The sequence below is a fragment of the Mirounga leonina genome, unplaced genomic scaffold (genome assembly GCF_011800145.1).
Source record: "Mirounga leonina isolate KUSES-001 unplaced genomic scaffold, KU_Mleo_1.0 Mir_106, whole genome shotgun sequence".
Taxonomy (NCBI): domain Eukaryota; kingdom Metazoa; phylum Chordata; class Mammalia; order Carnivora; family Phocidae; genus Mirounga; species Mirounga leonina.
The window spans coordinates 4332770-4359132 of NW_023270232.1; the positions used below are offsets into that span (position 1 = coordinate 4332770).

A 26363-nucleotide genomic window follows, 5' to 3' on the forward strand; every position below is an offset into this window, starting at 1 on the left:
CTTCTCTGGTTTCTTTCCTGAATCAATCATTCTCTGGCCAACACTTTACATTCTCTTTCTAGTCAGAACTTTCTGACAGTTTAAAGAAAACTTTTTGGCTAAAGATCAAGGAAAATCCTTTCTTCTTGCCAGGCACCGAATTTGTTACCAGGCTATTTTATAAGACTGTGAATGGGAAGTTCAGAACTTTAAGAGACAGACATTGTTCAAAAGCATTATCAAACAAGATTCTTATTTTCTTTAAAACATTTTTAAAAGATTTATTTATTATTATTTTTATTTTCGTAATTTCTGTCCCCAGTGTGGGACTAGAACTCATGGCCCCAAGATCACGAGTCGCATGCTATACTGATGGACAGCCAGGCGCCCTTTAACAGTTATGTTTACTGGGGCCTAATTTACAGACAGCAGATTTCTCCCTTTACACGAGCTCTCTGAGTTTTGACAAACCTATGTAGTCATGCAACCAGCATGGCAGTCAAGATATAGAACAGCCCTGTCCAATAGAAAACTGAGAGTTATATTTATAATTAAAATTTGTGTAGGATAGCCACATTTAAAAAAGTAAATAAGAAAAGTAAATAAAAGGGGCGCCTGGGTGGCTCAGTGGTTAAGCGTCTGTCTTTGGCTCAGGTCATGATCCCGGGGTCCAGGGATCGAGTCCCGTATTGGGCTCCCTGCTCAATGGGGAGTCCGCTTCTCTCTCTTCCTCTGACCCTCTCCCTGCTTGTGTGCATTCTCTCTCTCTCTGAAATAAATAAAAATAAAATAAAACATAAAAAAGAGACAGAGAAATTATTTTATAGTATCATTTATAGTATCAATAGTATCATTTTATTTTTTTTAAAATTTATTTATTTTTTTGAGAGAGAGTGTGCACATGCAAGAGCAGGGGGAGGGGCAGGGGGCAGAGGGAGAGGGAACCCTCACGCAAAATCCCAGCTGAGCAAGGACCTGACTTGGGGCTTGATCCAGGATCCTGAGATCATGACTTGAGCCGAAATCAAGAGTCAACCATTTAACTGACTGAACTACCCAGGTGCTCCCCAAAATAGTATCATTTTAATAGTAATGATGAGTTTTTTGCATTAAGTCTTTGAAATTTAGTATTTTATATATACAGTATATCTCAGTTCAGAAGTTAAATTTTCAGGGCTCAGTCGTTAAGCGTCTGCCTTCAGCTCAGGTCATGATACAAGGGTCCTGGGATCAAGCCCTGTGTAGGGCTCCCTGCTCCACGGGGAACCTGCTTCTCCCTCTCCCACTCCCCCTGCTTGTGCTCTCTCTCTTGCTATCTCTCTCTCTCGCTGTCTCTCTCTCTCTGTCAAAATAAATAAATAAAATCTTTAAAAAAAAGTTAAATTTTTATATGAAATAGGTGATCTGCTTCATCAAATTTACTTGAAAAAGTAGATATGCATACCAAAGTTATTCTAAACATACTTAAAAGTTTTCTAATAACTGAATCAATGATCAATTTTTAAGTTTAAATTTTGGTTAATTAAAATTAAATACACCTGGGGTGCCTAGTTGGCTCAGTCTATAGAGCATGCCACTCTTGATCTCAGAGTTGTGAGTTCAAGCCCCGTGTTGGGTGTAGAGCTTACTAAAAAAAAAAAAAAATTTTTTTTTTTAATACGACTGGAAGTTCAGTTCCTTTCTTGCGCTAGTCACAATTCAAGTACTCAGTATCCACATGTGGTTAGTGCCTACTGTCTATCTACTGTATCGGATGGCTCAGATTACAACATATTTCCAATAGCCCCCAAGTTCCCTAGTATCCTTTGTAGTCGAATTGCCTCCCCAGATGGTTGCTCCTGGCAATGACTGGTCAGATTTCTTTCCTTAATTTTTTTGCCTTTCTCAGAATGTTATGAAAATAAAATAGCTAGCTTGTACCATTTAGCATAATGCTTTTGAGATTCCTCCATGTTAAGACTGTATTTTCTACTACAGATAAGCTTAAAGCATAATCTGATGTTATCCACTCTAGTTTCCCAGCCCTCTAGTAATGAAGTTGCCCTCCTTGAATTGTTTCATGTATCGGAGCAGAAATGGAATAGATTATAAAAGTTTACTCTATGCCAACACTGTTCTAAGTGCTTCCCTCTAAACCACTGTATGTCTAATAGTCATGTAATCCTCAATCAAGAAATAAGCACAGAAAAGGTAACTGGCATGCCCAGCATTACCACAGCTGTTAAGAGAAGGAGCGAGGGGCGCCTGGATGGCTCAGTCGTTAGGCGTCTGCCTCCAGCTCAGGTCGTGATCCTCAGGTCCTGGGATCGAGCCCTGCGTAAGGCACCCCCACTCGGCAGGAAGCCTGCTTCTCCTTCTCCTACTCTCCCTGCTTGTGTTCCCTCTCTTGCTGTGTCTCTCTGTCAAATAAATAAATAAGTAAATACAATCTTTAAAAAAAGAGAGGGAAAGAAACAGAAGGAGCCAGATTTGAACTGAGGCAGTCTGGTCCCACAGTTCATACTCTTTAACTTCTGCTTCCAACCATCCCTGTCCCCATCTTGGGTGATTCATAATAAAGGAGCTCCTCTGTGAGATGATTTGGTCACTATCACTATCTATTTTGCAATGGCCTTCGTCTTTGATGCTCAGGACTGATAATGATATGCAACTTTCCTTTCTTATTGGACTCTTGAAAGGTGGGGTTTCTCTATCCTTTAACAGAATAATACAAGGCTGTGAGCACACCAAACTTGTCATGACCTAGTGCATAATATCAAGTCCAAGGAAAATGTTATGTTTTTGTTCTCTTTCTTTTGTTATCACATATAAATTATCTCATGAAAATGGAACAGCCTAGGCCTTGCTTACCTAGTGAGAGGTTATTAATTCTGTATGTTCCTAGGTGAAGAAAGCAGAGTCACCTGGCGTATGGCCGAGAAGCCTTTCTGCTTCCTGAGGCTGGATTATGCAAAGGTCCCCTGGCCTGCTGGCAGAATCCCCACTCTCCCAGTCACACAGTCACAGTTACCAGTGTCAATGAGGCCTACAACACTGTTTTTCTAAACCATCCAATCTGTGTACACCTTCGAACCCCATTTGTTCTCAATTATTGACTGCCTTTTTCCTCAGAGAAGTCAAAGCCACAGACCAAAAATCCTCTCCCTTTCCCATCTGTAGCTTATAAATCTCCCTCCACCTGCACCCATCTTCTGCTTCCCATTACAGTGAAGGAAATGTCCTTCCTCTAGTCAAAGATTAATCCCTCTATGTGCATTCTGGCCTCTGTCCAATCTAGTCTTCTCAGGGACTTCCAATTCTTCAGGAGAGAGTTATTTCTTCTTTCCCTGTAACTTCAATCTCGATACTGGATCCTCCCTAGCAGTATTTAAATACATTCTAGTCTCTGGCATCTGAGGACAAATAAGAAACTGCTCTTCAACCCCACATCCCTCTCCTAGCACCACCATTTCTTTCATCTTCAGTCACAGTCATTTCAAAAAATGATTATTTACATACACCTAAGCACCTAGAATTTATGATCGTTCCAAAGACCCGTGGAAATGTAAAATCCTGGGTTTGTTTGGGTTTTTTTTTAAGATTTTATTTATTTATTTGACAGAGAGAGAGAGAATGAGCACAAGCAGGGGGAGTGGCAGGAAGAGGCAGAGGGAGAAGCAGGCTCCCCACAGAGAAGGGGGAGCATAATGTGGGACTTGATCCCAGGACTCCGGGATCATGACCTGAGCCAGAGGCAGTCACTTAACCAACTGAGCCACCCAGGTGCCCTAAAATCCTGTTTTAAAAAGTATTAGCTTAATACTGTATGGAAGGAAAACTGCAAAAACCAAAACTTAAATTACTTCTAAGCAAAATAAAAACTTCACTAATTTTCCAGTACGCTATTCATAAAAATTCTATTTCAGGAGTACCTGGGTGCCTCAGTCAGTTCAGTGGCTGCCTCTTGGTTTTAGCTCAGGGTGTGATCTCCTGGGTAGTGGGAGCAAGCACTCAGTGGGGAGTCGGCTTGAACGAGTGTCTCCCTCTGCCCCTCCCCCCACTCTTACACGAGCTCTAAGATGGGAAAATAAATCTCTTTTTTTTTTTTTAAGGTTTTATTTATTTATTTGAAAGAGAGAGTGAGTGAGAGAGAGAGCATGAACAAGGGAAGGGGGAGAAGCAGAGTCCCCTGCTGAGCAGGTAGCCCAACATGGGGCTCAATCCCAGGACCCTGGGATCAGGACCTGAGCCAAAAGCAGTCGCCTAACCGACTGAACCACCCAGGCACCCGAAAATCTTTTTTTTTTTTTAAAGATTTTATTTATTTGTCAGAGAGAGAGAAAAAGCACAAGCAGTGGGAGTGGGAGGGAGAAGGAGAAGCAGGCTCCCCACTGAGCAAGGAGGCCGATGTGGGACTCGATTCCAGGACCCTGGGATCATGACCTGAGCCAAAGGTAGAGGCTTAATGGACTGAGCCACCCAGGCGTCCGTCGGATTAGTAAATAAATCGTAAAAAAGAAAGGTGGGAAAAAAAAAAAGAAAGGTGGGTGAGGAGATGGGCGAAATAGATAAAGGGGATTAAGTGGCAAAGACGACAGCATGCCTGGCTGGCTCATTCAGTGTAATGTGCACCTCTTGATCTCGGGGTCTTGAGTTTAAATCACAAATTGGGTGTAGAGATTACTAAAAAATAAATAAACTTAAAAAAAATAAGAGGTACAGGGGCGCCTGGGTGGCTCAGTTGTTAAGCGTCCGCCTTCGGCTCAGGTCATGATCCCAGGGTCCTGGGATCGAGCCCCGCATTGGGCTCCCTGCTCCACGAGAGGCCTGCTTCTCCCTCTCCCACTCCCCCTGCTTGTGTTCCCTCTCTTGCTGTCTCTCTCTCTGTCAAATAAATAAATAAAATATTTTTAAAAAAAGGTACAGCTCCCAGTTTTAAAATAAATTAATCATGAAGATGAAAAATACAGCATAGGGAATATAGTCAATAATATTGTCATAAGGTTATAGAGTGACAGATGGTGTATACCCTTATTGTGGGTGAGCATTGTGTAATGTATAGAATTGTTGAATCTATATGGTGTACACCTGAAACTAATATAACACTGTATGTTAATTATATTTCAATTAAAAAAAGAATTCCCACATATGCATAAATACTAAAGAAAAATGTTAGTTTATTATAAATTAAAAGAATTACTTATGGCAAAATAATTCCAAAAGGAAAAACATAAAAATGTTTTTAAAATGTATATTAAATATACATAGTGGAATACTTGAGTGCATTTAAAAATGTTTACAGGTTAGGCGTACCTGGCTGGCTGGCTCGGTCGGTAGAGAGTGTGACTATCGGTCTCGGGGTTTTGAGTTTGCGTCTCACATTGGGTAGAGATAACTAAAAACAAAAACAGAGACCTAAAACAAACAAAAATGTTTACATGTTATAGGGTGAGACTTATAATTTAGCAACTGCTCTTACTAAGGTCACAGTAACTTGCCCTCTGTCTAGTCTGGCCAACTCTTCCTCATTTTTCAGGTTTAGCTCAAGGCCACCTCCTCAGGATCATTGCTCACTAGAAAGGTGTCCCATTGTTCTTATAGCACTCTGTTTCACTTGCATAGCATACTACATCACAATGGTAACTTAAATACAATCATTAGGTCCCATTTCCTGTTAAAAAGCTTGGAGTAGGGGCGCCTGGGTGGCTCAGTTGGTTAAGTTATCTGCCTTTGGCTCAGGTCATGATCCTGGGGTCCTGGGAATGAGCCCCGTGCCGGGCTCTCTGCTCAGCGCGGAGTCAGCTTCTCCCTCTCCCACAGCCTGCTGCTTCCCCTGCTGTTCTCTCTGTCAAATAAATAAACAAAGCTTGGAGTAATGGGACCCCTGGCTGGCTCACTTGGAAGAGCATGAGACTCTTGATTTCAGAACAGTGAATTTGAGCCCCACATTGGGGGTAGAGATTACTTAAAAATAAATAAATAAAACTTAAAAAAAAAAAAAAAAGAGGGCGCCTGGGTGGCTCAGTCGTTAAGCGTCTGCCTTCGGCTCAGGTCATGATCCCAGGGTCCTGGGATCGAGCCCCGCATCGGGCTCCCTGTTCCGCGGGAAGCCTGCTTCTCCCTCTCCCACTCCCGCTGCTTGTGTTCCCTCTCTCGCTGTCTCTCTCTCTCTGTCAAATAAATAAAATCTTTAAAAAAAAAAAAAAAAGGTTGGAGTAAAAATGAGATAATATCACTGGTTGGATTCATTGCTGGCTGACAATAAGTTATCACTAATTTAAGCAATTTTTTAGAGAAATCCTGATAAAAGTATCACTTACAGGATATTTTGGAGGGAACAGGACAAGCTTATTTTAAAGTTCATATGGAGGGGCACCTGAGTGGCTCAGTTGGTTAAGTGTCTGCTTTCAGCTCAGGTCATAATCTCCCGTTCCTGGGAATGAGCCTTGCGGCTGGCTCCCTGCTCAGCGGGGAGTCTGCTTCTCCTTCTTCCTCTGCCCCTCCCATCCTCATGCTCTCTCTCTCAAATAAATAAATAAAATATTTTTTAAAAATGAAGTTCATATGGAGTAGATAAAAATAGCCAAAAAAATCCAGGAGTCAGGGGGAAAGGGAGAGTAGTTAAGGGATACTTGTTCTGGGTGGCTCAGTTGGCTAAGCATCTACCTTCAACTCAGGTTGTGACCCTGGGGTCCTGGGATCGAATCCCACAGGGAGGAGGAATAATATTATGAGCCCGGCATCTGTCTCTCATGAATAAATAAATAAAATATTTAAAAAAAAAAAAAGGGATACTGGCCCTACTCAATATTATAAATAGAAAATATTTTTTAAAAAATTTTATTTATTTATTTGACAGAGAGAGAGTGAGAGAGCACAAGCAGGGAGAGCGGCAGGCAGAGGGAGAGGGAGAAACAGGCTCCCCGCTGAGCAAGGAGCATGATGCAGGGCTTGATATGACCCGACCCAAAGGCAGATGCTTAACCGACTGAGCCACCCAGGTGCCCCAAGATATAAAATATTTTATAAAGCTCCAATAATTGAAAGAATATGGTACTAGTGTGATGAATAATAGATCGGTAGAACAGAACAGAATTCTAAAACAAACTGATCTGAAAATGTTGAGATTTGGCCCAAACGGTCAAGGAAGAAGTCTTTTTTTTTTTTTTTTAGATTTTATTTGTCAGAGAGAGAGAGCACAAGCAGGGGGAGTGGCAGGCAGAGGGAGAGGGAGAAGCTGGCTCTCCACTGAGCAGATAGCCCAATGCGGGGCTTGAACCCAGGACCCTGGGATCATCACCTGAGCTGAAGACAGATGCTTAACTGACTGAGCCCCCCAGGCACCCCTCTTTTTCTTTTCTTTTTTTTTTTTTTTTAAGATTTTATTTATTTGTTTGACAAAGAGAGACACAGCGAGAGAGGGAACACAAGCAGGGGGAGTAGGAGAGGGAGAAGCAGGCTTCCCCGCGGAGCAGGGAGCCCGATGTGGGGCTCGATCCCAGGACCCTGGGATCACGACCTGAGCCGAAGGCAGACGCTTAACGACTGAGCCACCCAGGCGCCCTCTTTTCTTTTTTTTTTTTAAGTTTTATTTATTTAAGCAATCTCCACGCCCAACATGGGGCTTGAAATCACCACCCTGAGATTAGGAATCTCACGCTCCTTCAACTGAGCCAGCCAGGCACCCCAAGAAAGAATTCTTGAGGCATCTTCAGTGCAAAAGGGTGATTTTATTACAGCATGGGGACAGGACCCGTGGGCAGAAAGAGCTGTACCGGGGTCATGAGGAGTGGCTGATTATATACTTTCAAGGTGGGAGGGGGTTAGGGATAGCCTAAGTCTCTTAAGGATTTCGAAGCAAGGTTTCTAGGACCTTGAGGAGCTGACTGTTGTTAGGAAAAGGTCATTTATTGCTGTCTAGTAGAATCTTGGTCATGAGACCCTTCAGATGTATATGTAGGCCATATCCTTGGAGGATGATTGCTAACATATATCTTTGGGGAGTAGGGGGTAGAGATAAAAGAAGTTTCCAAAGGCATTTTACAGGATCTTGGAGGTCAGGCTAATGTGAAGCTAAGGTTGCCTTTTGCCTCTAGCAATGTGTTAGCATCAAGGCAGTTAAGCTCCTTGAGGAAGGTCACTCTGCTTGTCTCAGGTACTTGTCAATAAGCTCTAAGTTCTAAAGAAGTTTCTTTTCCTTTTGCCTTTGTTCTCCACATCACAAACCTAAATACATACGGACTTCTGCTATAATTTAAGGGTGGCATTTCAAATCACTGGGGAAATGAAGGATTATTCAATGAATAGTTAGAATAACTGGGTAGCCAGCTGAATAAACAAAGTTATATTCTTACCTCACTCCTTTCCTTAGGATAAATTCTAAATGGATTGAAAATTAAAAAAAAAAATTAAATAAAAATTCTAGAAGAAACAATTGTAGAATTTATATTTTTATAATCCGAGTGGGAAAGGTCTTTTTTTTTCCCAGAAATTCAATGGCAATAAAAGAAAAATTTTATAAATTTTACGACATAAAAATAAAAAGTTCTGCACAGTAAAATGCTCCAAAATCTAAGTAAAAAAAAATCAAAACAAGAATTAACATAAAATATTTTTAGGTGATATGACAAAGGACTAAGATAATAAGCTCCCAAAAATTAAGAAGAAAAGGATTAGTGTCCAAATAGAAAAAGAACAAAAGAAATGAATATTGGTTACTAGAAAAGGAAATACAAGTGTTTCTTACACCTATGAAAAGATAACCTCGGGGCACCTGGGTGGCTCAGTCCTTAAGCATCTGCCTTCGGCTCAGGTCATGATTCCAGCGTCCTGGGATCGAGCCCCGCATCGGGCTCCCTGCTTGGCGGGAAGCCCGCTTCTCCCTCTCCCACTCCCCCTGCTTGTGTTCCCTCTCTCGCTGTCTTTCTCTCTGTCAAATAAATAAAATAAAATCTTTAAAAAAAAAAAAAAGATAACCTCACTCATACTGAGAGAAATACTAACCAAAACTACATCAGGCTACCAAAGAGGGCCAACATCTCCTTTCCTCCCTCTTTGTGCATTGAGAGCTGGTATCTATATTCTTCCATCTCATTCAAATTGAGCTGACAGTATCCACTTCCCTACTTTGAAGGTGAGAGCTGTTACGAAAGAAGGCCAGGCTGCTCCTGGAGAGGCTGAGAGTAAAGAAGCACTCACTCAAATGTGAGTCAAGAGATCACCTTGGACAGGCCAGGATCAGATGACTCCAGCTTCAGCTGCCATTTGACTGCAAGCAAATTAGAGACCTTAAGCCATCACCATTTAGCTGAGCTCCGTCATCCCACGGAGCCAGCAGATATTAAGAAGTTGTTATTTTAAGCCACTACATTTTGTGACATTTCGTCATGCAATAATAGATAACAGAAACAGTGCTATTCACCTATGAGCAGGCTTAAAAAGTTTGAAAATATACTATTTGGCAAGTCTAGGGGAAAATAGATGTTCTCGTACATTGCTGGTAGGAGTATAAATTGGTATAAACTTATAGAAGTCAAGTTGACCACATGCATTAAAATTGTAAATTCACAAGATCCGTGACCAAGCAATCCTATCTCTAGAAACGTATTCTACTGATACAATTTTACAAGAGAGAAATGACCCAAATATGAGGTTGTTTATTGCAGCACTGCTTGCGTGCAAAAGATAAAAAATCCCCTACACAGAGGCACTTGGGTGGCTCAGTTGGTTAAGCGTCTGTCTTTGGCTCAGGTCATGACCTCAGGGTCCTGGGATCAAGTCCCACATTGGGCTCCCTGCTCAGCGGGCAGCCTGCTTCTCCCTCTCCCTCTGCTGCTCCCCCTGCTTGTGTTTGCTCTCTCTCTGTCAAATAAATAGATAAAATCTTAAAAAAAAAAAAAATCACCTACATAGAGGGTGCCTGCTTGGCTCAGTTGGGAGAACATGCGACTCTTAATCTCTGGGTAGTGAGTTCAAGCCCCACTTTGGGGGTAGAGCCTAGAGCCTACTTTAAATAAATGGATAAATAAATAAATAAATACTTCTTTCCATAAAAAAAAAATATCTTAAAATTTCATTGTTAAGTAATCTCTACACCCAACGTGGGGCTCAAGCTAAAACCACAAGATCAAGAGTTGTGCACCCTACTGACTAAGCCAACTAGGCACCCCATAAAAAAAAAAGATTTAAAAAAAATTTTATTTATTTATTTTAGAGAGAGAGTGTGCACACACAAGCCAGTGCAGGCAGGAGCAAAGGGAGAGAATCTTCAAGCAGGCTCCCCACCGACTGCGGAGCCCAACCTTGGCCTCGATCCCAGGACCCATGAGATCATGACCTGAGCTGAAACCAAGAGTTGGACACTCAACTAACTGAGTCATCCAAGCATAGCCCAAAAAAAAAGATTCTTTTAAAAAATGGCCTACATACTCATAAATTGGGGATTTAATAAACATATTATGGTAATTCATACAAAAATATTACTTGGCTGGCAAAAAGAATGAGGAAGCACTTTACATTCTGATATGGAAAAATTTCCAAGATGTATTATTTGAAATGCCAATCTGTGTAAAAATGGGGAGAAAAGAAGGGGTGCCTGGCTGGCTCAGTCAGTAGAGCACATGGCTCCTGATCTCAGGGTTGTAAGTTCAAGCCCCATGTTGGGTGTAGAGATAACTTAAAAATAAAATCTTAAAAAATTTTTTTGAGTCAGTAATCAAAATACTATCCACTGAGGGGCGCCTAGGTGGCTCAGTAGGCTAAGCATCTGCCTTTGGCTCAGGTCATGATCCTGGGGTCCTGGGATCGAATTCCACATCAGGCTCAGGGAGCCTGCTTCTCCCTCTCCCTCTGCTGCTCCCCCTTCTTGTGCTATCTCTCTCTCCCACTCTGTCTCAAATAAATAAATAAAATCTTAAAAAAAAAATACTATCCGGGCGCCTGGGTGGCTCAGTCGGTTAAGCGACTGCCTTCGGCTCAGGTCATGATCCTGGAGTCCCGGGATCAAGTCCCGCATTGGGCTCCCTGCTCAGTGGGGAGTCTGCTTCTCCCTCTGACCCTCCTCCCTCTCGTGCTCTCTGTCTCTCATTCTCTCTCGCAAATAAATAAAATCTTTAAAAAAATAAATAAATAAATACTATCCACTGGGGGGAAAAAAAACAATACCAAGACATGATGAAATATTTAAAAAGGAATTAACCCCAATTCTTCTCAAGCATTTCTAAAAAGTGGAAAAAGGAACACTTCCTAATTAATTCTATGAGCCAAGTATTACTCTCATACCAAAGCCAGTCAAAGACATCACAAGAGGGGCACCTGGTTGGCTCAGTCACTAGAACATGTGACTCTTGATCTCAGGGCCATAAGTTCCAGCCCCATGTTGGGCGTAGAGATTACTTAAAAAAAAAAAAAAAGGAGAAGAACATTACAGGGGCGCCTGGGTGACTCAGCCAGTTAAGCATCCGACCCTAGGATTTGGCTCAGGTCCTGATCTCATGGCTCATGAAATCGAGCCCTGTGTTGGGCTCCAAATTTAGCGGGAGTCTGCTTGGATCTTCTCTCCCTCCTCCCCTTCGTCCACTCTCTCTCAAATAAATAAATATATCTTGAAGAAGAAAGAGAGGCAGAAGAAGAAGAAGAAGAAGGAAAAGGAGAAGAAAGAAGAAAGAAGAAAGAAGAAGAAGAAGAAGAAGAAGAAGAAGACGAAGAAGAAGAAGAAGAAGAAGAAGAAGGAGAAGAAGACTACAGACCAAAATATATGCAAAAATTCTAAACAAAATACTAGCAAATCAAACCCAGCAGTATATTAAAAAGATTATATAACATAACCAAGTGGGATTTATCCCAGGAATGTAAGGATAGATCAATATACAAAACCCAATCAAACTAATATCCCATATTAATACAGTGCTGTAAAAATCCACATGATCAGGGCACCTGGGTGGCTCAGTGGTTAAGTGTCTGCCTTCAGCTCAGGTCATTGGGCTCCCTGCTCCGCGGGAAGCCTGCTTCTCCCTCTCACTCCCCCTGCTTGTGTTCCCTCTCTCGCTGTGTCTCTCTGTCAAATAAATAAATAAAATCTTAAAAAAAAAAAAAATCCACATGATCATCTCAGTTGATGGAAGAAAACCATTTGACAACATGCAAATCCTTTCATGATGAAACTGTCAGTAAACTAGGAATAAATGAGAACTTTCTTTTTCTTTTTTTTAAGTAGGGCTTGAACTCATGATCCTGAGATGAAGCCCTGAGCTGAGATCAAGTTTAAATGACACCCAGATTCCTCTAGGAATAGAAGAGAACCTTCTTAACCTGATAACAGGCATCTGTGAAAAAACCCACAGCTAAAATCAAACTTAATAAAGACTGAAGCTTTCCCCCTAAATTCAGGAACAAGACAAGGATACCTGATCTCACCACTTCTTTTTTTTTTTTTTAAAGATTTTATTTATTTGTTTGACAGAAAGAGGGAACACAAGCAAGGGGGAGTGGGAGAGGGAGAAGCAGGCTTTCCATGGAGCAGAAAGCCCGATTGGGACTCGATCCCAGGACCCTGGGACCATAACCCGAGCTGAAGGCAGTTGCTTAACAACTGAGCCACCCAGGCGCCCTGATCTCACCACTTCTATTTAACATTATATTGAAAGTTCTAGCCAGAGCAATTAAGCCAAGGCGGGATGGGGCAGAAAAGAATAAAAAGCGTTCAAATTGGAAGGGAAAAAGTAAGACTATCTCAATTCACAAATGACATGCTCTTATATATATATAATCCTAATGAATACATACACATCCACACAACTATTACAGCAAATAAACTAATTCAACAAAGTTGTAAAACACAAAATCAGCATACTAAAATCAATTGTATAACTGTATACTAGTAATAAACAATCCAGAAATGAAATTGAGAAAACTGTTCCATTTACAATGGTATCAGAAAGAATAAAAATTGTTGAGGAATAAATTTTTATTTTTTTATTTTTATTTTTTTTTTGCGAGAGAGAGCATGAGAGGGAGGAGGGTCAGAGGGAGAAGCAGACTCCCTGCTGAGCAGGGAGCCCGATGTGGGACTCGATCCTGGGACTCCAGGATCATGACCTGAGCCGAAGGTAGTCGCTTAACCAACTGAGCCACCCAGGCGCCCAGGAATAAATCTAACCAAGGAAGAGCAAAAATCGAACTCTGAAATCTATAAAACATGATGAAAGAGGGGTGCATCGCTGGCTCATTGGTATAGCATGCAACTCTTGATCTTAGGGTTGTGAGTTCAAGTCCCATGTTTGGTGTAGAGATTACTTAAAAATAAAATCTGAAAACAAACAAACAAACAAACAAAAAACAAAACACATGATGAATGGGGCACCTGGGTGGCTTAGTTGGTTAAGCATCTGACTTCAGTCAGGTCATGATCCCAGGGTCCTGGGATGGGGCCCCACTTCAGGCTCCATGCTCAGCAGGGAGTCTGCTTCTCCCTCTCCCTCTCTCACTCTGCCCCTCCAACTGCTTGTGCTCTCTCTCTGTCAAATAAATAAATAAAATATATTTTAAAAAATAAAAATAATTTTTAAAAATTTTAAATGATGGAAGAAATTTAAAAGAATTAAATGAATGGAAAAACATCCCATATTCGTGAAATGGATTGTTAGTATTGTTAGGATGACAATACTCCCCAAATTGGTCTACAAATTCAATGAAATCCCTATCAAAATTCCAACCTCTGGGGCACCTGGCTGGCTCAGTTGGAACAGCATGCAACTCTTTTTTTTTTTTTTAGATTTTATTTATTCATTTGAGACACAGAGATACAGAGGTAGAGAGAGCATGAGCAGTGGGAGAGGCAGAGGGAGAAGCAGACTCCCAGCTGAGCCAGGAGCCCGATGTGGGGCTCGATCCCAGGACCCTGGGATCATGACCTGAGCTGAAGGCAGACGCTTAATGACTGAGCCACCCGGGCGCCCCCAAACAAACAAACTTTAAAAAAAAAAAACCAACCACGCTGTAATAGTTGTGTGTATGTGTTTGTATTCCTTAGGATTATATATATATAAGATCATGTCATTTGTGAATTGAGATAGTCATATGTGCAGAACTGGTCAAACTGATCCTAAAATTCATATAGAATTGCAAGAGACCCTGAAAAAGCCAAAACAATCTTAAAAAGAAGAACAAAGTTAGAAGACTTCACACTTCTCAAAACTTTCTACAAAGCTACAGTAATTAAAAGAGTATAGTACTGATATAAGGACAGACACATAGATCAATAAAATAGAATTTGGAGTCCAGAAATAAACCTATTTATATATAGTCAACTGATTTTTGACAAAGATGCTGAGACTATTCAGTGGGAGGGAACAGACTTTCAACAAATGATTTTAAGACAATTGGATATCCACATACAAAAGGATGAAGTTGGACTCAACTCACATCATATAAAAAGTTAATTTATTTTTTCCAGTAAAATGGGTTTATTTGGGAATAGCAGAGAATTGCAATCCAGAATAAACAAACAATGGCAAAAACCACAGGCAAGTCCTTACAAAAATTAATTTAAAATGGTTCAGTCATGGGGTGCCTGGGTGGTTCAGTCAGTTAAAACATCCAACTCTTTTTTTTTTTTTTTTTTTTTTTTTAAAGATTTTATTTATTTATTTGAGAGAGAGAGAATGAGAGACAGAGAGCAGGAGAGGGAGGAGGGTCAGAGGGAGAAGCAGACTCCCTGCCGAGCAGGGAGCCCGATGCGGGACTCGATCCCGGGACTCCAGGATCATGACCTGAGCCGAAGGCAGTCGCTCAACCAACTGAGCCACCCAGGCGCCCCCTCTTTTTTTTTTTTTTAAGATTTTTTATTTATTTATTTGACAGAGTGCGCACAAGTTAGGCAGAACAGCAGGCAGAGGGAGAGGGAGAAGCAGGTTCCCCACTGAGCAAGGAGCCTGATACAGAGCTCGTTCCCCAGGACCCTGGGATCATGACCTGAGCTGAAGGTAGTTGCTTAGCCAACTGAGCCACCCAGGCACCCCAAAACATCTGACTCTTAATTTGGGCTTAGGTCATGATCTCAGGGTTTGGAAATGGAGTCATGCATTAGGATCTGTGCTGGGTGTGGAGCCTGCTTAAGATTCTCTCTTCCTCTCCCTTTGCCCCTCCCCCCACCCTCTAAAAAAAAATCAATCAGGGCTATCCAGCTGGCTCAATGTGTAGAGCATGTGACTTTTGATTTCAGGGTCATGAGTTCAAGTCCCATGTTGGGCATAGAGATTACTTAAAAAAAAAAAAAAAAATAATCACCTAAATGTAAAACCAAAACTATAAAAGTTTTAGAATGAAACATAGGGTAAATCATCATGACCTTGCATTTGGCAATTGATTCTTAGGTATGACACCAAAACCATCAGTGTATGGGAGCAAAATTTGCCACCCCAAATGTGTCTCTTTGGCATATGGGTTATTCTAGGCTGATTATTATTTTTTTAAGTTTTATTTATTTATTTAGTAAGAGAGAGAGATGGGATGCTTGGGCAGCTCAGTCAGTTAAGAGTCTGCCTTGGGCTCAGGTCATGATCCCAGGGTCCTGAGATAGAGTCCCACATTGGGTTCCTTGCTCAGTGGGGAGCCTGCTTCTCCCTCTGCCTGCCACTCCCCCTGCTTGTGCTCTTTCTCTCTCCCTCTCTCTCTGACAAATAAATAAAAAATTTTTTAAAAATCTTAAAAAAAAAAAAATAGAGAGAGAGAGAGACTCTCAATCAGACTCCCCACTGAGCACAGAGCCAGACAGGGGGCTTCATCCTACGACCCTGAGATCACAACCTGAGCTGAAACCAAGAGTTGGACACTTATTGACCACACCATCAAGGTGCCCCTAGGCTGATTATTTTTAAGAAACGTAAGACTCAAGGAGTTTTTCTTTTTTTGCCTCCCTTCAACTGCCTAAAAGAATTTAGATAGAGGACCTGTTCCAGGAAGGGAGGTATCACCATAGATAATGACATTATTATTTTTTTTTAATATTTTATTTATTTTTTGACAGAGAGAGAGACAGCAAGAGAGGGAACACAAGCAGGGGGAGGGGGTGAGGGAGAAGCAGGCTTCCTGTGGAGCGGGGAGCCTGATACTGGGCTCGATCCCAGGACCCTGGGATCATGACCTGAGCTGAAGGCAGACGCTTAATGACTGAGCCACCAGGCGCCCCACATTATTGTTATTTTTTAAAGAATTTATTTTAACTAATCTCTATACCTCATGTGGGGCTACAACCCTGAGATCAAGGGTCTCATGATCTACCAACTCAGCAAACCAGGTGTCACTTTTACTATTATTATTAATTTACTTTTTTTTTTTTAAGATTTTATTTGAGAAAGAGAGAGTATGTGAGCACCAGCAGAGGATGGGCAGAGGGAGAAGCAGAGTCCCCTCTGAGCAAGGAGCCCGATGTGGGGCTCAATCCCAGGACCCTGGGATCATGACCTGAGCAGAAGACAGACGCTTAACTGACTGAGCCACCCAGGATCTCCTATTATTTTCTTTAGTTATCTCTATGCCGAATGTGGGGCTTGAATTCATGACCCCAAGATCAAGCGGTGTATGTTCCACCGATTAAGCCAGCCAGGCACCCCCATGGATAACTATAGTTTAATATGAACTGGGTATGTAAGACAGGGAGGAACCTAAAAAGGCCTTTTTGATCTCTATGTCCCATTGTTTCTGAATGGCCCAGCAAACATTTATTTACCAAATATTTACTCTTTCTATTCTTCCTATGAATTACCTTCCTTCCCTTTCAAGCCCCTGACCCTTACCTCCTTCTGCGTAGTCCAGAATGACATATATACCTCATTTTGGTTTACTATTTTATTTTATTTTATTTATTTTATTTTATTTTTTATTTTTAAGATTTTATTTATTTGCGAGAGAGAGAATGAGAGACAGCAAGCATGAGAGGGAGGAGGGTCAGAGGGAGAAGCAGACTCCCTGCTGAGCAGGGAGCCCGATGTGGGACTCGATCCTGGGACTCCAGGACCATGACCTGAGCCGAAGGCAGTTGCCTAACCAACTGAGCCACCCAGGCGCCCTTGGTTTACTATTTTAGGAATCTCTCATGTTTATATGGATGTCCCACATGTATGTAATTAAATTCAATTTGACTCTTCTTCTGTTAATCTGTCTGATTTTTTTTTTTTTTTTAAGATTTTATTTATTTGACAGAGAGAGACACAGTGAGAGAGGGAACACAAGCAGGGGGAGTGGGAGAGGGAGAAGCAGGCTTCCCGCCGAGGAGGGAGCCCGACGTGGGGCTCGATCCCAGGACCTCGGGATCATGATGTGAGCCGAAGGTAGACGCTTAACGACTGAGCCACTCACGCGCCCCTGTCTCATCTTAGTATAATTCTTAGATCAGCAAGAATAATCTTAAAGCATAGCAGAAAAGTTTTCCTCCCAAACAAAAATAACAAAAGAAAAAAATAGATAAGTTCAACTTCAAAAAAAAGCAGTGTTTTGTGCATGAAATGACAATATTAATAAAGTGGAAAGATCATCCACAGAATGGGAGAAAATATCTGCAAATAGTATCTCTGATAAAGATTTAGTATGTAGTTGGGATGCTCAGTTGGTTAAGCGTCTGCCTTTGGCTCAGGTCTTGATCTCAGGGTCCTGGAATCGAGTCCCACATCGGGCTCCTTGCTCAACGGGGAACCTGCTTCTCCTTCTCCCTCTGCCTGCCACTGCCCCTGCTTGTGTGCGTGCGCTCGCTCTCTCAGTCTCTCTCTCTGACAAATAAATAAAATCTTAAAAAAAAAAAAAAAGATTTAGTATGTAGATCTACAGCTCTTTAGACTCAGTCAAAAAGACAACCAAATTTAAAACTGGGCAAAGGTAGGGGCACCTGGGTGGCTCAGTCAGTTAAGCATCTGCCTTTGGGTCAAGTCATGATCCCAGGGTCCTGGGATTGAGCCCAGAGTTGGGCTCCCTGCTCAGTGGGGAGTCTGCTCCTCCCTCTTTGTCTCCCTCCGTGTGCTGGTTTACTCTCTCTCTCTTTCAAATAAATAAACATTCTAAAAAATAAAATTGGGCAAAGGTAATGGTTGCACAACACTGTAAATGTACTTAATGCTGCTGTATTTTACATTTCTACAAATGGTTAAAATGATAAATTTTATGTTACATATTTTTTATTGCCCACAGGAAAAAAATCACTAAGGTCGGGGAGGGGGAAACCAAAGGACATGAATAGACATTTCTGCTCAGAAGATATACAAATGGTCAGAAAAGGAAACTTTGTTAGTCATTAGGGATACTAATCCAGTTCACTAACAGGGATAGGTGTAACAACGACTTTTTTGTTTCAAAAGATTTATTTATTTTAGAGAGAGGGAGAGAGAGCACATGTGCATGTGCAAGAGCGGGGGAGGGCAGAGGGAGAGAATTTCAAGCAGACTCTGGGCTGAGCAGGAAGCCTTTTGGGCCCTGACCTCTCCACCTATGAGATTGTGATCTGAGGCAAAACCAAGACTTGGACACTTAATGGACTGAGCCACGCAGGTGCTCCTATAACAACTTTTTATTTTTTTTTAAGATTTTATTTATTTGTCAGAGAGAGACAGCGAGGGAGAAGCTGGCTCCCTGCTGAGCGAGAATCCAATGCGGGACTTGATCCCAGGACCCCAGGATTATGACCCGAGCCACCCAGGCGTCCAACTTTTTATAAAAAGAAAGAGTTGAGGAGGATGTGGTGCATTGCGTGTGGTAATTAAATTAGTGTAGCCACTGTGAAAAAAGGTTGGCAATTTCTCAAAATTTACGTATGGAACTGCCATGTGACCCAGAATTCCACTCCTGTGCATATACCTACGAGAATTGAAAAGAGTTCAAAAAAACCCGTATGTGAATATTCACAGCAGCATTATTCATAACATCCCTATGTGAAGACAACCTAAGTGATCAACTAAGGACAAATGGATAAATAAATTGGTTTTATCCATTTAAAGGATTAGTTTTAGCCATAAAATGGAATGAAGTGCTGATACTTGCTTCATGAACCTTGGAAACAATAGTTAAGTTAAAGAAGCTGTACAGGACACTTTCAGGCAAACAGGCTTGAGCAATGGAGTATAAAAGGTCCACATGACCACCTGACTGAATACAGAGGGGCCCATCCCCGGATCCACCTCAAAATAGCCATAGGTCCTAACTGGCCAACGGCTTACTTAACTAGTCACAGTGACCAAAAAAGGGAGAATGCCGCAGGTGGCCATATTCCTCGTCCCCCTTTAAAAACAGCCTCCACCCACTGCCTCCTTGCAGATACCCTCTCCGCTGTCCTGCCGGTGGCTCGCTTGCGGTGTATTCAGTCAACTTTTATCTCCTTTGCTCTGCCTCAGGTGGATTCTTTCACCACCTGCGCTACTGGATTCCACCCGAAGGGGTCGCTCCAAAAATTTGGGGGCTGATCAGATCCAGACACCTCATTTAGACACCACAGAAGCCAGACACAAAAGACCATATATTATATAATTCTATTACTATGAAGTATCTAGGACATTCAAATCCATAGAGACAAAGCCGATTAGTGGCTGTAAAGGGATGGCGGGAGCAGGGATTAAGGAGTGCTTAAGGGGTAGGGGTTTCTTCTAAGGGTTGAGGTGGTGATGGTTGCAGAACCTTATGACTATATAAAGGCCATTGGAAAAAATTTTTAAAAAAAGGTCACTGAACTGTACAAAATATTTAAAACAGTGAATTATGTGGTAAGTGAATTTCATCTCAATTTTAAAAAAACTTAGGAAGATGGTACTGGATATATCCATTCTTCCAAGTACTTGAACTAGAAAAAAACACAGAAAAGGCGAAAAAGCACAAAATGGCGGCGGGCTGATCGGATCACGTGACCGCCAATTCTTCCCTGCCCACCCTCAGAAAAGTCTTTTCTTCAGAGCTGGCGCAGAGACACAGGCGGCTCATTGTTATGGGAAACCCAGGTACCTCTTCTCAGGCGCGCTCCAGCTCTAGCTGCGTAGTGAGAGCGGTGAGCGTATTGAAGGCGACCTGCGGGGCGCGCACGTAGAACGTAAGCCCGTAAGCGCCGTTCCTCGCAGAGATGCGGAGGAGGGGAGAGGCGTGGAGGAAGAGGGGGAAGTTGGCGCATGCGCCTAACGCTGACGGGTTTGAAATGGCCTCGGTGTTAGCCGGGACCCGATTCAGGTGAAGGTCTGGTTCTCGCGGTTGGAGCAGCGGGCGGCGGAGCCGGGGTCCTAACGTCCTGTCGAATCCGCGGAAGGGCCGGGAGCGACCGTTTTGGTAGCACGGCGTCCGTAGGCCGGCGACGGTGGGGCTCTCGTGGGACTGGGGCGGGAGGGACATGGTCCCTTTTGTGCGGGTCGGAGCAGGCCCCGCGCGGCAGCCCCTCCCCCACCGCCTCGTTTTTTCGACCTTCCTCCCCCCACCTCGATTCTTCAGGTACCCCCAGCACCCCTCAGCCTCGGCTTGGCGGGTCTGGAGGGACTGCCGAGCGCCATCCGTCACTCTGGAGCCGCTGAGCTTTAGCTTCCCGGCCTCCGGCCCAGGGCGTCGGGTGGCTGGCGGCGGCGCGGGTTTTAGGCGATAGAGGCTCTCTGCCCAGCCTGGGGGATAAGGGGACCAGGGCTTTCAATAGTCCTCTCTTGGCACTTCGCCCAGTCTCGTGAGACGGAGGATTCCGCCTTCTCTGGTCTGCGTCCCGCGAGGAGCTGGGGCTGGAGGAAGATGGATGGCAGAGCTCTGGCCGCTCCGAGTCGCGGGGAGAAGGAGGGGGTGCGCGGGCTGAGATCTTGGCCTTTTCTGGCTTGATTTTGGGGGGAGGGGTCTTAGCGATGGTTCTTTAGGGGGCATCCGTTATTTCAACCGTCTTTCCCCTCGAGGGAGGGGGGAGAGAGAAGAGGAGCCCCTTGGCCCTTCCCAACCCGAAAAAGTAAGGAGATGTTAGTTATTTAAATGATAGTCTTAAATACCTTTATTCAGTGCCTCGTCCCAATTTCCGTTATTGGTTCCACCACTTTCAGCCCCCAATTGATTGCCAAAAGAAACACGCAGGCTCTATTTTCTTTGAACCTGAAGCTGTGTACTTACTGTTAAGAATTGGGTAGATAACAGCACATGGTTTTCTGTTTAAATGTGACAGTTTGTAGTCACGGAAAGAAGTGCCTTTCTTGTGAGTCTGCCCCTAATGTCATATGTCGAAATTGGGTGCTTTTGGTGAGCTACTTGATGTAGAATGTTTTGCTGCATATCGGACGTTCATATATACCTTGTTATTTATACTAGGATTTACGAAGATGTCCTTGACAAACATTTCTGTAATAGTACTTTTATGACATTTATAGTTTGAACTTTAAAATGTGGATTCTTTTTCTTAATAGATCGCTGCTGTAGAAGACAAGTGAAGGTTTTTTGCCTCTTTCATCATGGCTCAGTTTGGAGGACAGAAGAATCCGCCATGGGCTACTCAGTTTACAGCCACTGCGGTATCTCAGCCAGGTCAGGCCACTGAGCACACGTACTGTAAACTTGGGGGTTAGGGGGAGGACATGTTATAACTATATGAATTAGGCTATCTGTGATATTGTAAAATGTTTCTAAATGACGTTTCTTTTATTTGTGAAGCTTTTAAAAATTCATGGATCAACTAGCAAAAAATCTGTTTTCACAGCAGTTTGGATAGGTACATAGAGTTTTTCAAACGTTAAATTGATTAACTTTTATTTGATTTAATTAGGTTAGCAGCCACTCATTGATTAGAGGTTATCTCATTTGGCATGTTAAGGTGAAGTATGCACATGCTATATTTAAGAATAAATGTATTAAAATTTTATATATTATGAAATTATATATGACTGGTTTTCAGCTGTTGGAGTTTAAAGTGGAAAACCCAATTCTAAAGAATTTATCAAACAAAGGAAAAAGATAAATAGATATAAAAGAGCAAATGGATATTTATATTTTCAAAATAAGGTCAACAGATGATGTCATTGAAAATCAGTAAGCTTCTTCCGTTTGCTTCTTAGGAAGAATTTTTTTTTTTTTTTTTACCATTTGACTTAAGGTTTGAATCTTAAATAAGTTTCCCAAGGATTCTACAGAATGAATTTGAGTTTCTTTGGGTACCCAGAAAAATTGCAGCTTTTTCTGTTAATGAGTATACTTTTTGTTTATGACATCTCTAATACTGGTTCTTTACTGCCTTTTACTTAAAATACCTACTTTAGTAATTCAAGGTCAGTTACAGAGACCCTATGATCTTCTGACTTGGGTGTTCTACAGTTTGATGGACATGATTATCTTGTTATGTAGGGGACCTTTGTCTTTAAAGAAAGGGATACTTCAGAGTTTTTATTTTAGTTACTCTTCATTTGGGGGGGTTAAATGATCAGTTCTGCAGGCAACTGAAGAGATTATGAAATAATAGTTATAGATTGTATTTAATTCAGATCCAGGTACTTTTTTTTTTTTTTTTAAGATTTTATTTATTTGAGAGAGAGCTAACGAGCATGAGTGGGGGGCGGGGCAGAGGGAGAGGGAGAAGCATACTCCCCCTAAGGGAGCCCAGTGTGGGACTCGATCCCAGGGTCCCGGGATCATGACCTGAGCCGAAGGCAGACGCTCAACCGGCTGAGCCACCCAGGTGCCCAGATCAGGTACTTCTTCATGTTAAATAATGGGGACTCTGGTGTTGACTTAGTTTTGATGAAATGGGAATTATCAGCAATTACTATGTGTCCAGAAGCAAGTGCTATGGACTTGTATTTTGGTAAACTAAACATGTTTTACCTGGCTTTTTCTACATATAGTTTGTTTTATTTATTTATAAACCAGGTCAGGAACATAATTAATATTATGAATGATGTTTTGTTTTTATAAGGATTTTATTTATTTGACAGAGAGAGCAGGAGCAAGAAGGAGAGGGAGAAGCAGGCTTCCCACTGAGCAGGGAGCCTGATGTGGGGCTCGATCCCAGGACCCTGGGATCATGACCTGAGCCGAAGGCAGGTGCTTAACCAACTGAGCCACCGAGGTGCCCCTATAATTTGTTTTAAATTGATATCTGTATTGTTCCCAGTTAAATAGTTCTTCAGGTGGAAGTCTATTGTCTGTAGCTCTTAACATTTGTATTTTGGGGCACCTTGGTGGCTCAGTTGCTTGGGCGACTGTCTTCAGCTCAGGTCATGACCTCAGGGTCCTGGGATCAAGCCCTGTGTAGGGCTCTCTGCTCAGCAGGGAGCCTGCTTCTCCCTCTCCTCCCCACTCATGCTTTCTCTCGCTATCTCTGTCTTTCTCTCAGATAGATAAAATGTTTTAAAAAAAATTTGTATTGTAATTACTTAAATTCATGTTATACCTTTTTTGTTTTTATTTTAAGACTGAGCAAAGAAGACCGCAAACGTTCATATAGATTCTCAAACACAAAATCAGTAGTAAATATAGATCTCCCTTTCCATATTTGGCAGTAGAGTCCAAATATAAATAATGGGATTTGTGTAAACAGCTTTTATTTTTGCTGTAGAAAATTAATTATGGGTTTTCTTAGAACTTGTTAATCAGAGTTTTTCAAAATCAAATTTTATTGACGCATCATGACTTCAGTAAGTAGGCCTAGGGTTTTGATAGCATCTCTCTAGTCTTAGCTTTCCTGTAAAAATCCTGGAGTAGGTTATAAATGGAACTCTCTAGTGATACTATTTTTATTAAAATGTTTATTTTCCAGGTGATATATTTCAGGCTGCTTCCTGAAAGCTTGCTCTCTTCTTACCTTCATCTTAAAGCCTTATTTGTGATTAATCATCTCATCTTAGTATAACTGATTTTCAGAGCCACACAAATTTTTGTAAAAGTTAAATTTTCAATCCCGAGGCAATTAAAATACGTTTTATTTACATCTCATCTAAATGGAGAACTGTTTTTATTTATTTATTTATTTATGTTAACTTTTAAGTAATCTCCACACCCAACATGGGACTTGAACTCACAACCCTGAGATGAGGAGTCACATGCTCCACTGGTTGAGCCAGCTAGGCGCCCCTAAATGGAGAACATTCTAGCAAATTATAGTGCTTCAGGTGTTCTCCTGGAAGCTTCAAATATAATTTGAGAAAAAATTTCAGCAAAGGACATAAAAGGACTTAATCGGCAATAGGGAAGGTGTCAGTTTTTTACTCTATTTAAAAAAAAAAAATGCACCCTTTGAAATAGTCCAGACATATTAGTATCAGAAGCTACTGTCATAAATCAAATGATCATGGAACAAAAAAAGGTTAACTGAGTAATTCAACTTGAATTAAATATTTTGATCTCTGTGCCTATATTTCAGACTCATTTTCTCTTGAGAGCAGTATGAAAATTACTACTCTTTTTGTATGTAACATAACATTTTTTTCAGTTAAAGTCTTTGGTATTCCATTTTCTTTCTTTCTTTTTTTTTTTAAAGATTTTATTTATTTGACAGAGCGAGAGCAGGAACACAAGCAGGGGAAGTGGGAGAGGGAGAAGCAGGCTTCTCGCGAGCAGGGAGCCCGATGCAGGACTCGATCCCAGGACACTGGGATCATGACCTGAGCTGAAGGCAGACGCTTAACGACTGAGCCACCCAGGCGCCCCACTATTCCATTTTCTAGCAAGGATATTTTGCATTTGTACTAACCTTGAAAGTTCTCAGCTAACAGTGATAGAAAATTTCACTGCATTCACACAGATGACTGATTTAAAATAATATAAAGCGGCACCTGGCTGGCTCAGAAGAGCATGGGACTCTGGATCTCAGAGTCATGAGTTTGAGCCCCATGTTAGGTGTAGAGAGTACTTAAATAAGTAAACTTAAAAAAATAAGTAATATTAAAAACTTCAGTAAAAGCATGCATGCTAGCAGTATATTGCTGAAATCTGATGTAAAATTGAAGATCAGTATTTGGATTGTTTCTGATTAATTTTGAATTCCTGAGTATCATCTATCATCTTTAGTTTTCCTTTTACCCCCATATTCAGTCATATATCAAATCTTGCTTTTTTCTCCTTTGAAAATGCCTCAGGTATACTCTATTTTACATTTAGGTCCTAGGCACTTCACATTTAAATAACTGTCATAGCTGCTTTCTCTTGCTCACAGCTCATATGCCAAAGTCTCTCACCTAACTTTCAGGTCCTTCCTTGTCTTTGCCAAACTTAATCCATAGTGCTTATCGTAGATCCTTAAGTCAGGAAGCTCTTTTTCCCATCTCTCACGTGGTAGTGTTACTCTTTATTATCCTTTATTTAGTTCTTTTTTTTTTTTTTTTTTTAAGATTTATTTATTAGAGAGTGAGCGAGTGCGTAGTAGCTGAGGGAGAGGGAGAAGCAGACTCCCCGCTGAGCAGGGAGCCCAATGAGGGGCTCGATCCCAGGACCCCGGGATCATGACCTGAGCCGAAGGCAGATGCTTAACTGACTGAGCCAACCAGGTGCCCCTCTGTTATTTAGTTCTAATTGCTTTTATTTGCTTTCCTCTCATACATACTGGATATGCTGCATCTCACTTCTCTCTCAGCTCCAATATATTTGTCAGATGTGATACTATTAAAGCATAATTTCTTTTTTTTTTCCCTCCAAGTAGGCTCCTCCCTACAAGGAGCTCAAACTCATAACCCTGAGATCAAGAGTCACATGCTCTACCGACTAAGCCAGCCAGGCACCCCTCCTAATTTCTATCTAAATTAAAGACTTTTTCAAAACTGGTTGGGAGCTGACCTAGATTCTGTCTCAACAACTTTATCAGATAAGGAATTTGACGCCCAGAAAGGTGATGAAATTTGTTTAGGTTTTACAGATGGTCACAGGAGAGTTAATGTTAGAACATCAGAATTGTGGTTCATCATATCTTCCATTATTTTTACTCGTCTACAAAAAATATCTTCAAGGATTTTAGAATTCATTTCAAACTCCTTGGGATGGTATTCATGATGTTCTGTCATTCCAGCCTTACATACCATTTCTCCTACACTGAAATAATTGTTCTTAATATTTCCCCTTTTTTTCCATCTCCTAGCTGAAGTGCTGTGATATGTATTCAGTGACAGTCATATTTGTTTCTAGAACTTTTAGGTTTGAAAGTTTAAGTTTCCTGTATATAAAGAGACATTGAGAGAGATAGCTGGTGAATCACTGATTGAATCTTTATGAGATTTCTTTTTTTTTTTTTTTTTTTAAGATTTTATATATATATTTATGGGGTTCCTAGAGGGTTAAGTCGGTTAGTCATATGCCTTTGACTCAGGTCATGGTCCCGGGTCCTGGAATTAGGCCCCATGTTGGGCTCCCTTTTGGGAAATCTGCTCCTCCCTTTCCCTTTGCTCCTCCCCCTGCTTGTGTGTGCACGCACGTGCTCTTTCCCCCTCCCTCTCTCTCTGGCTCAC

General features: G+C 41.7%; 1 protein-coding gene and 1 long non-coding RNA gene across 7 annotated transcripts in view; one reads left to right on the plus strand and one right to left on the minus strand.

Moving 5' to 3' along the window:
• LOC118018008 (cell division cycle and apoptosis regulator protein 1) overlaps positions 1 to 26363 on the plus strand; it is a 105735-nt gene that overhangs the window by 22874 nt on the left and 56498 nt on the right. For 3 of the 6 annotated variants that reach the window (XM_035016460.1, XM_035016490.1, XM_035016500.1), the window contains exons 1-2: positions 20114 to 20275; positions 21345 to 21462. In XM_035016460.1, the coding sequence (XP_034872351.1) occupies positions 21390 to 21462 (73 nt within the window). In that variant the 5' untranslated portion in view covers positions 20114 to 20275; positions 21345 to 21389. Of the gene's footprint in view, positions 1 to 20061; positions 20276 to 21344; positions 21463 to 26363 lie in introns of those variants that run through there. The other 3 variants (XM_035016469.1, XM_035016484.1, XM_035016474.1) reach the window with 3 other exon arrangements.
• Positions 710 to 20019, minus strand: LOC118018037. The gene is made up of 3 exons (XR_004681300.1): positions 19933 to 20019; positions 5272 to 5373; positions 710 to 748 (listed from the first exon to the last, which is right to left on the minus strand). It is a non-coding gene; the product is annotated as an uncharacterized LOC118018037 (long non-coding RNA).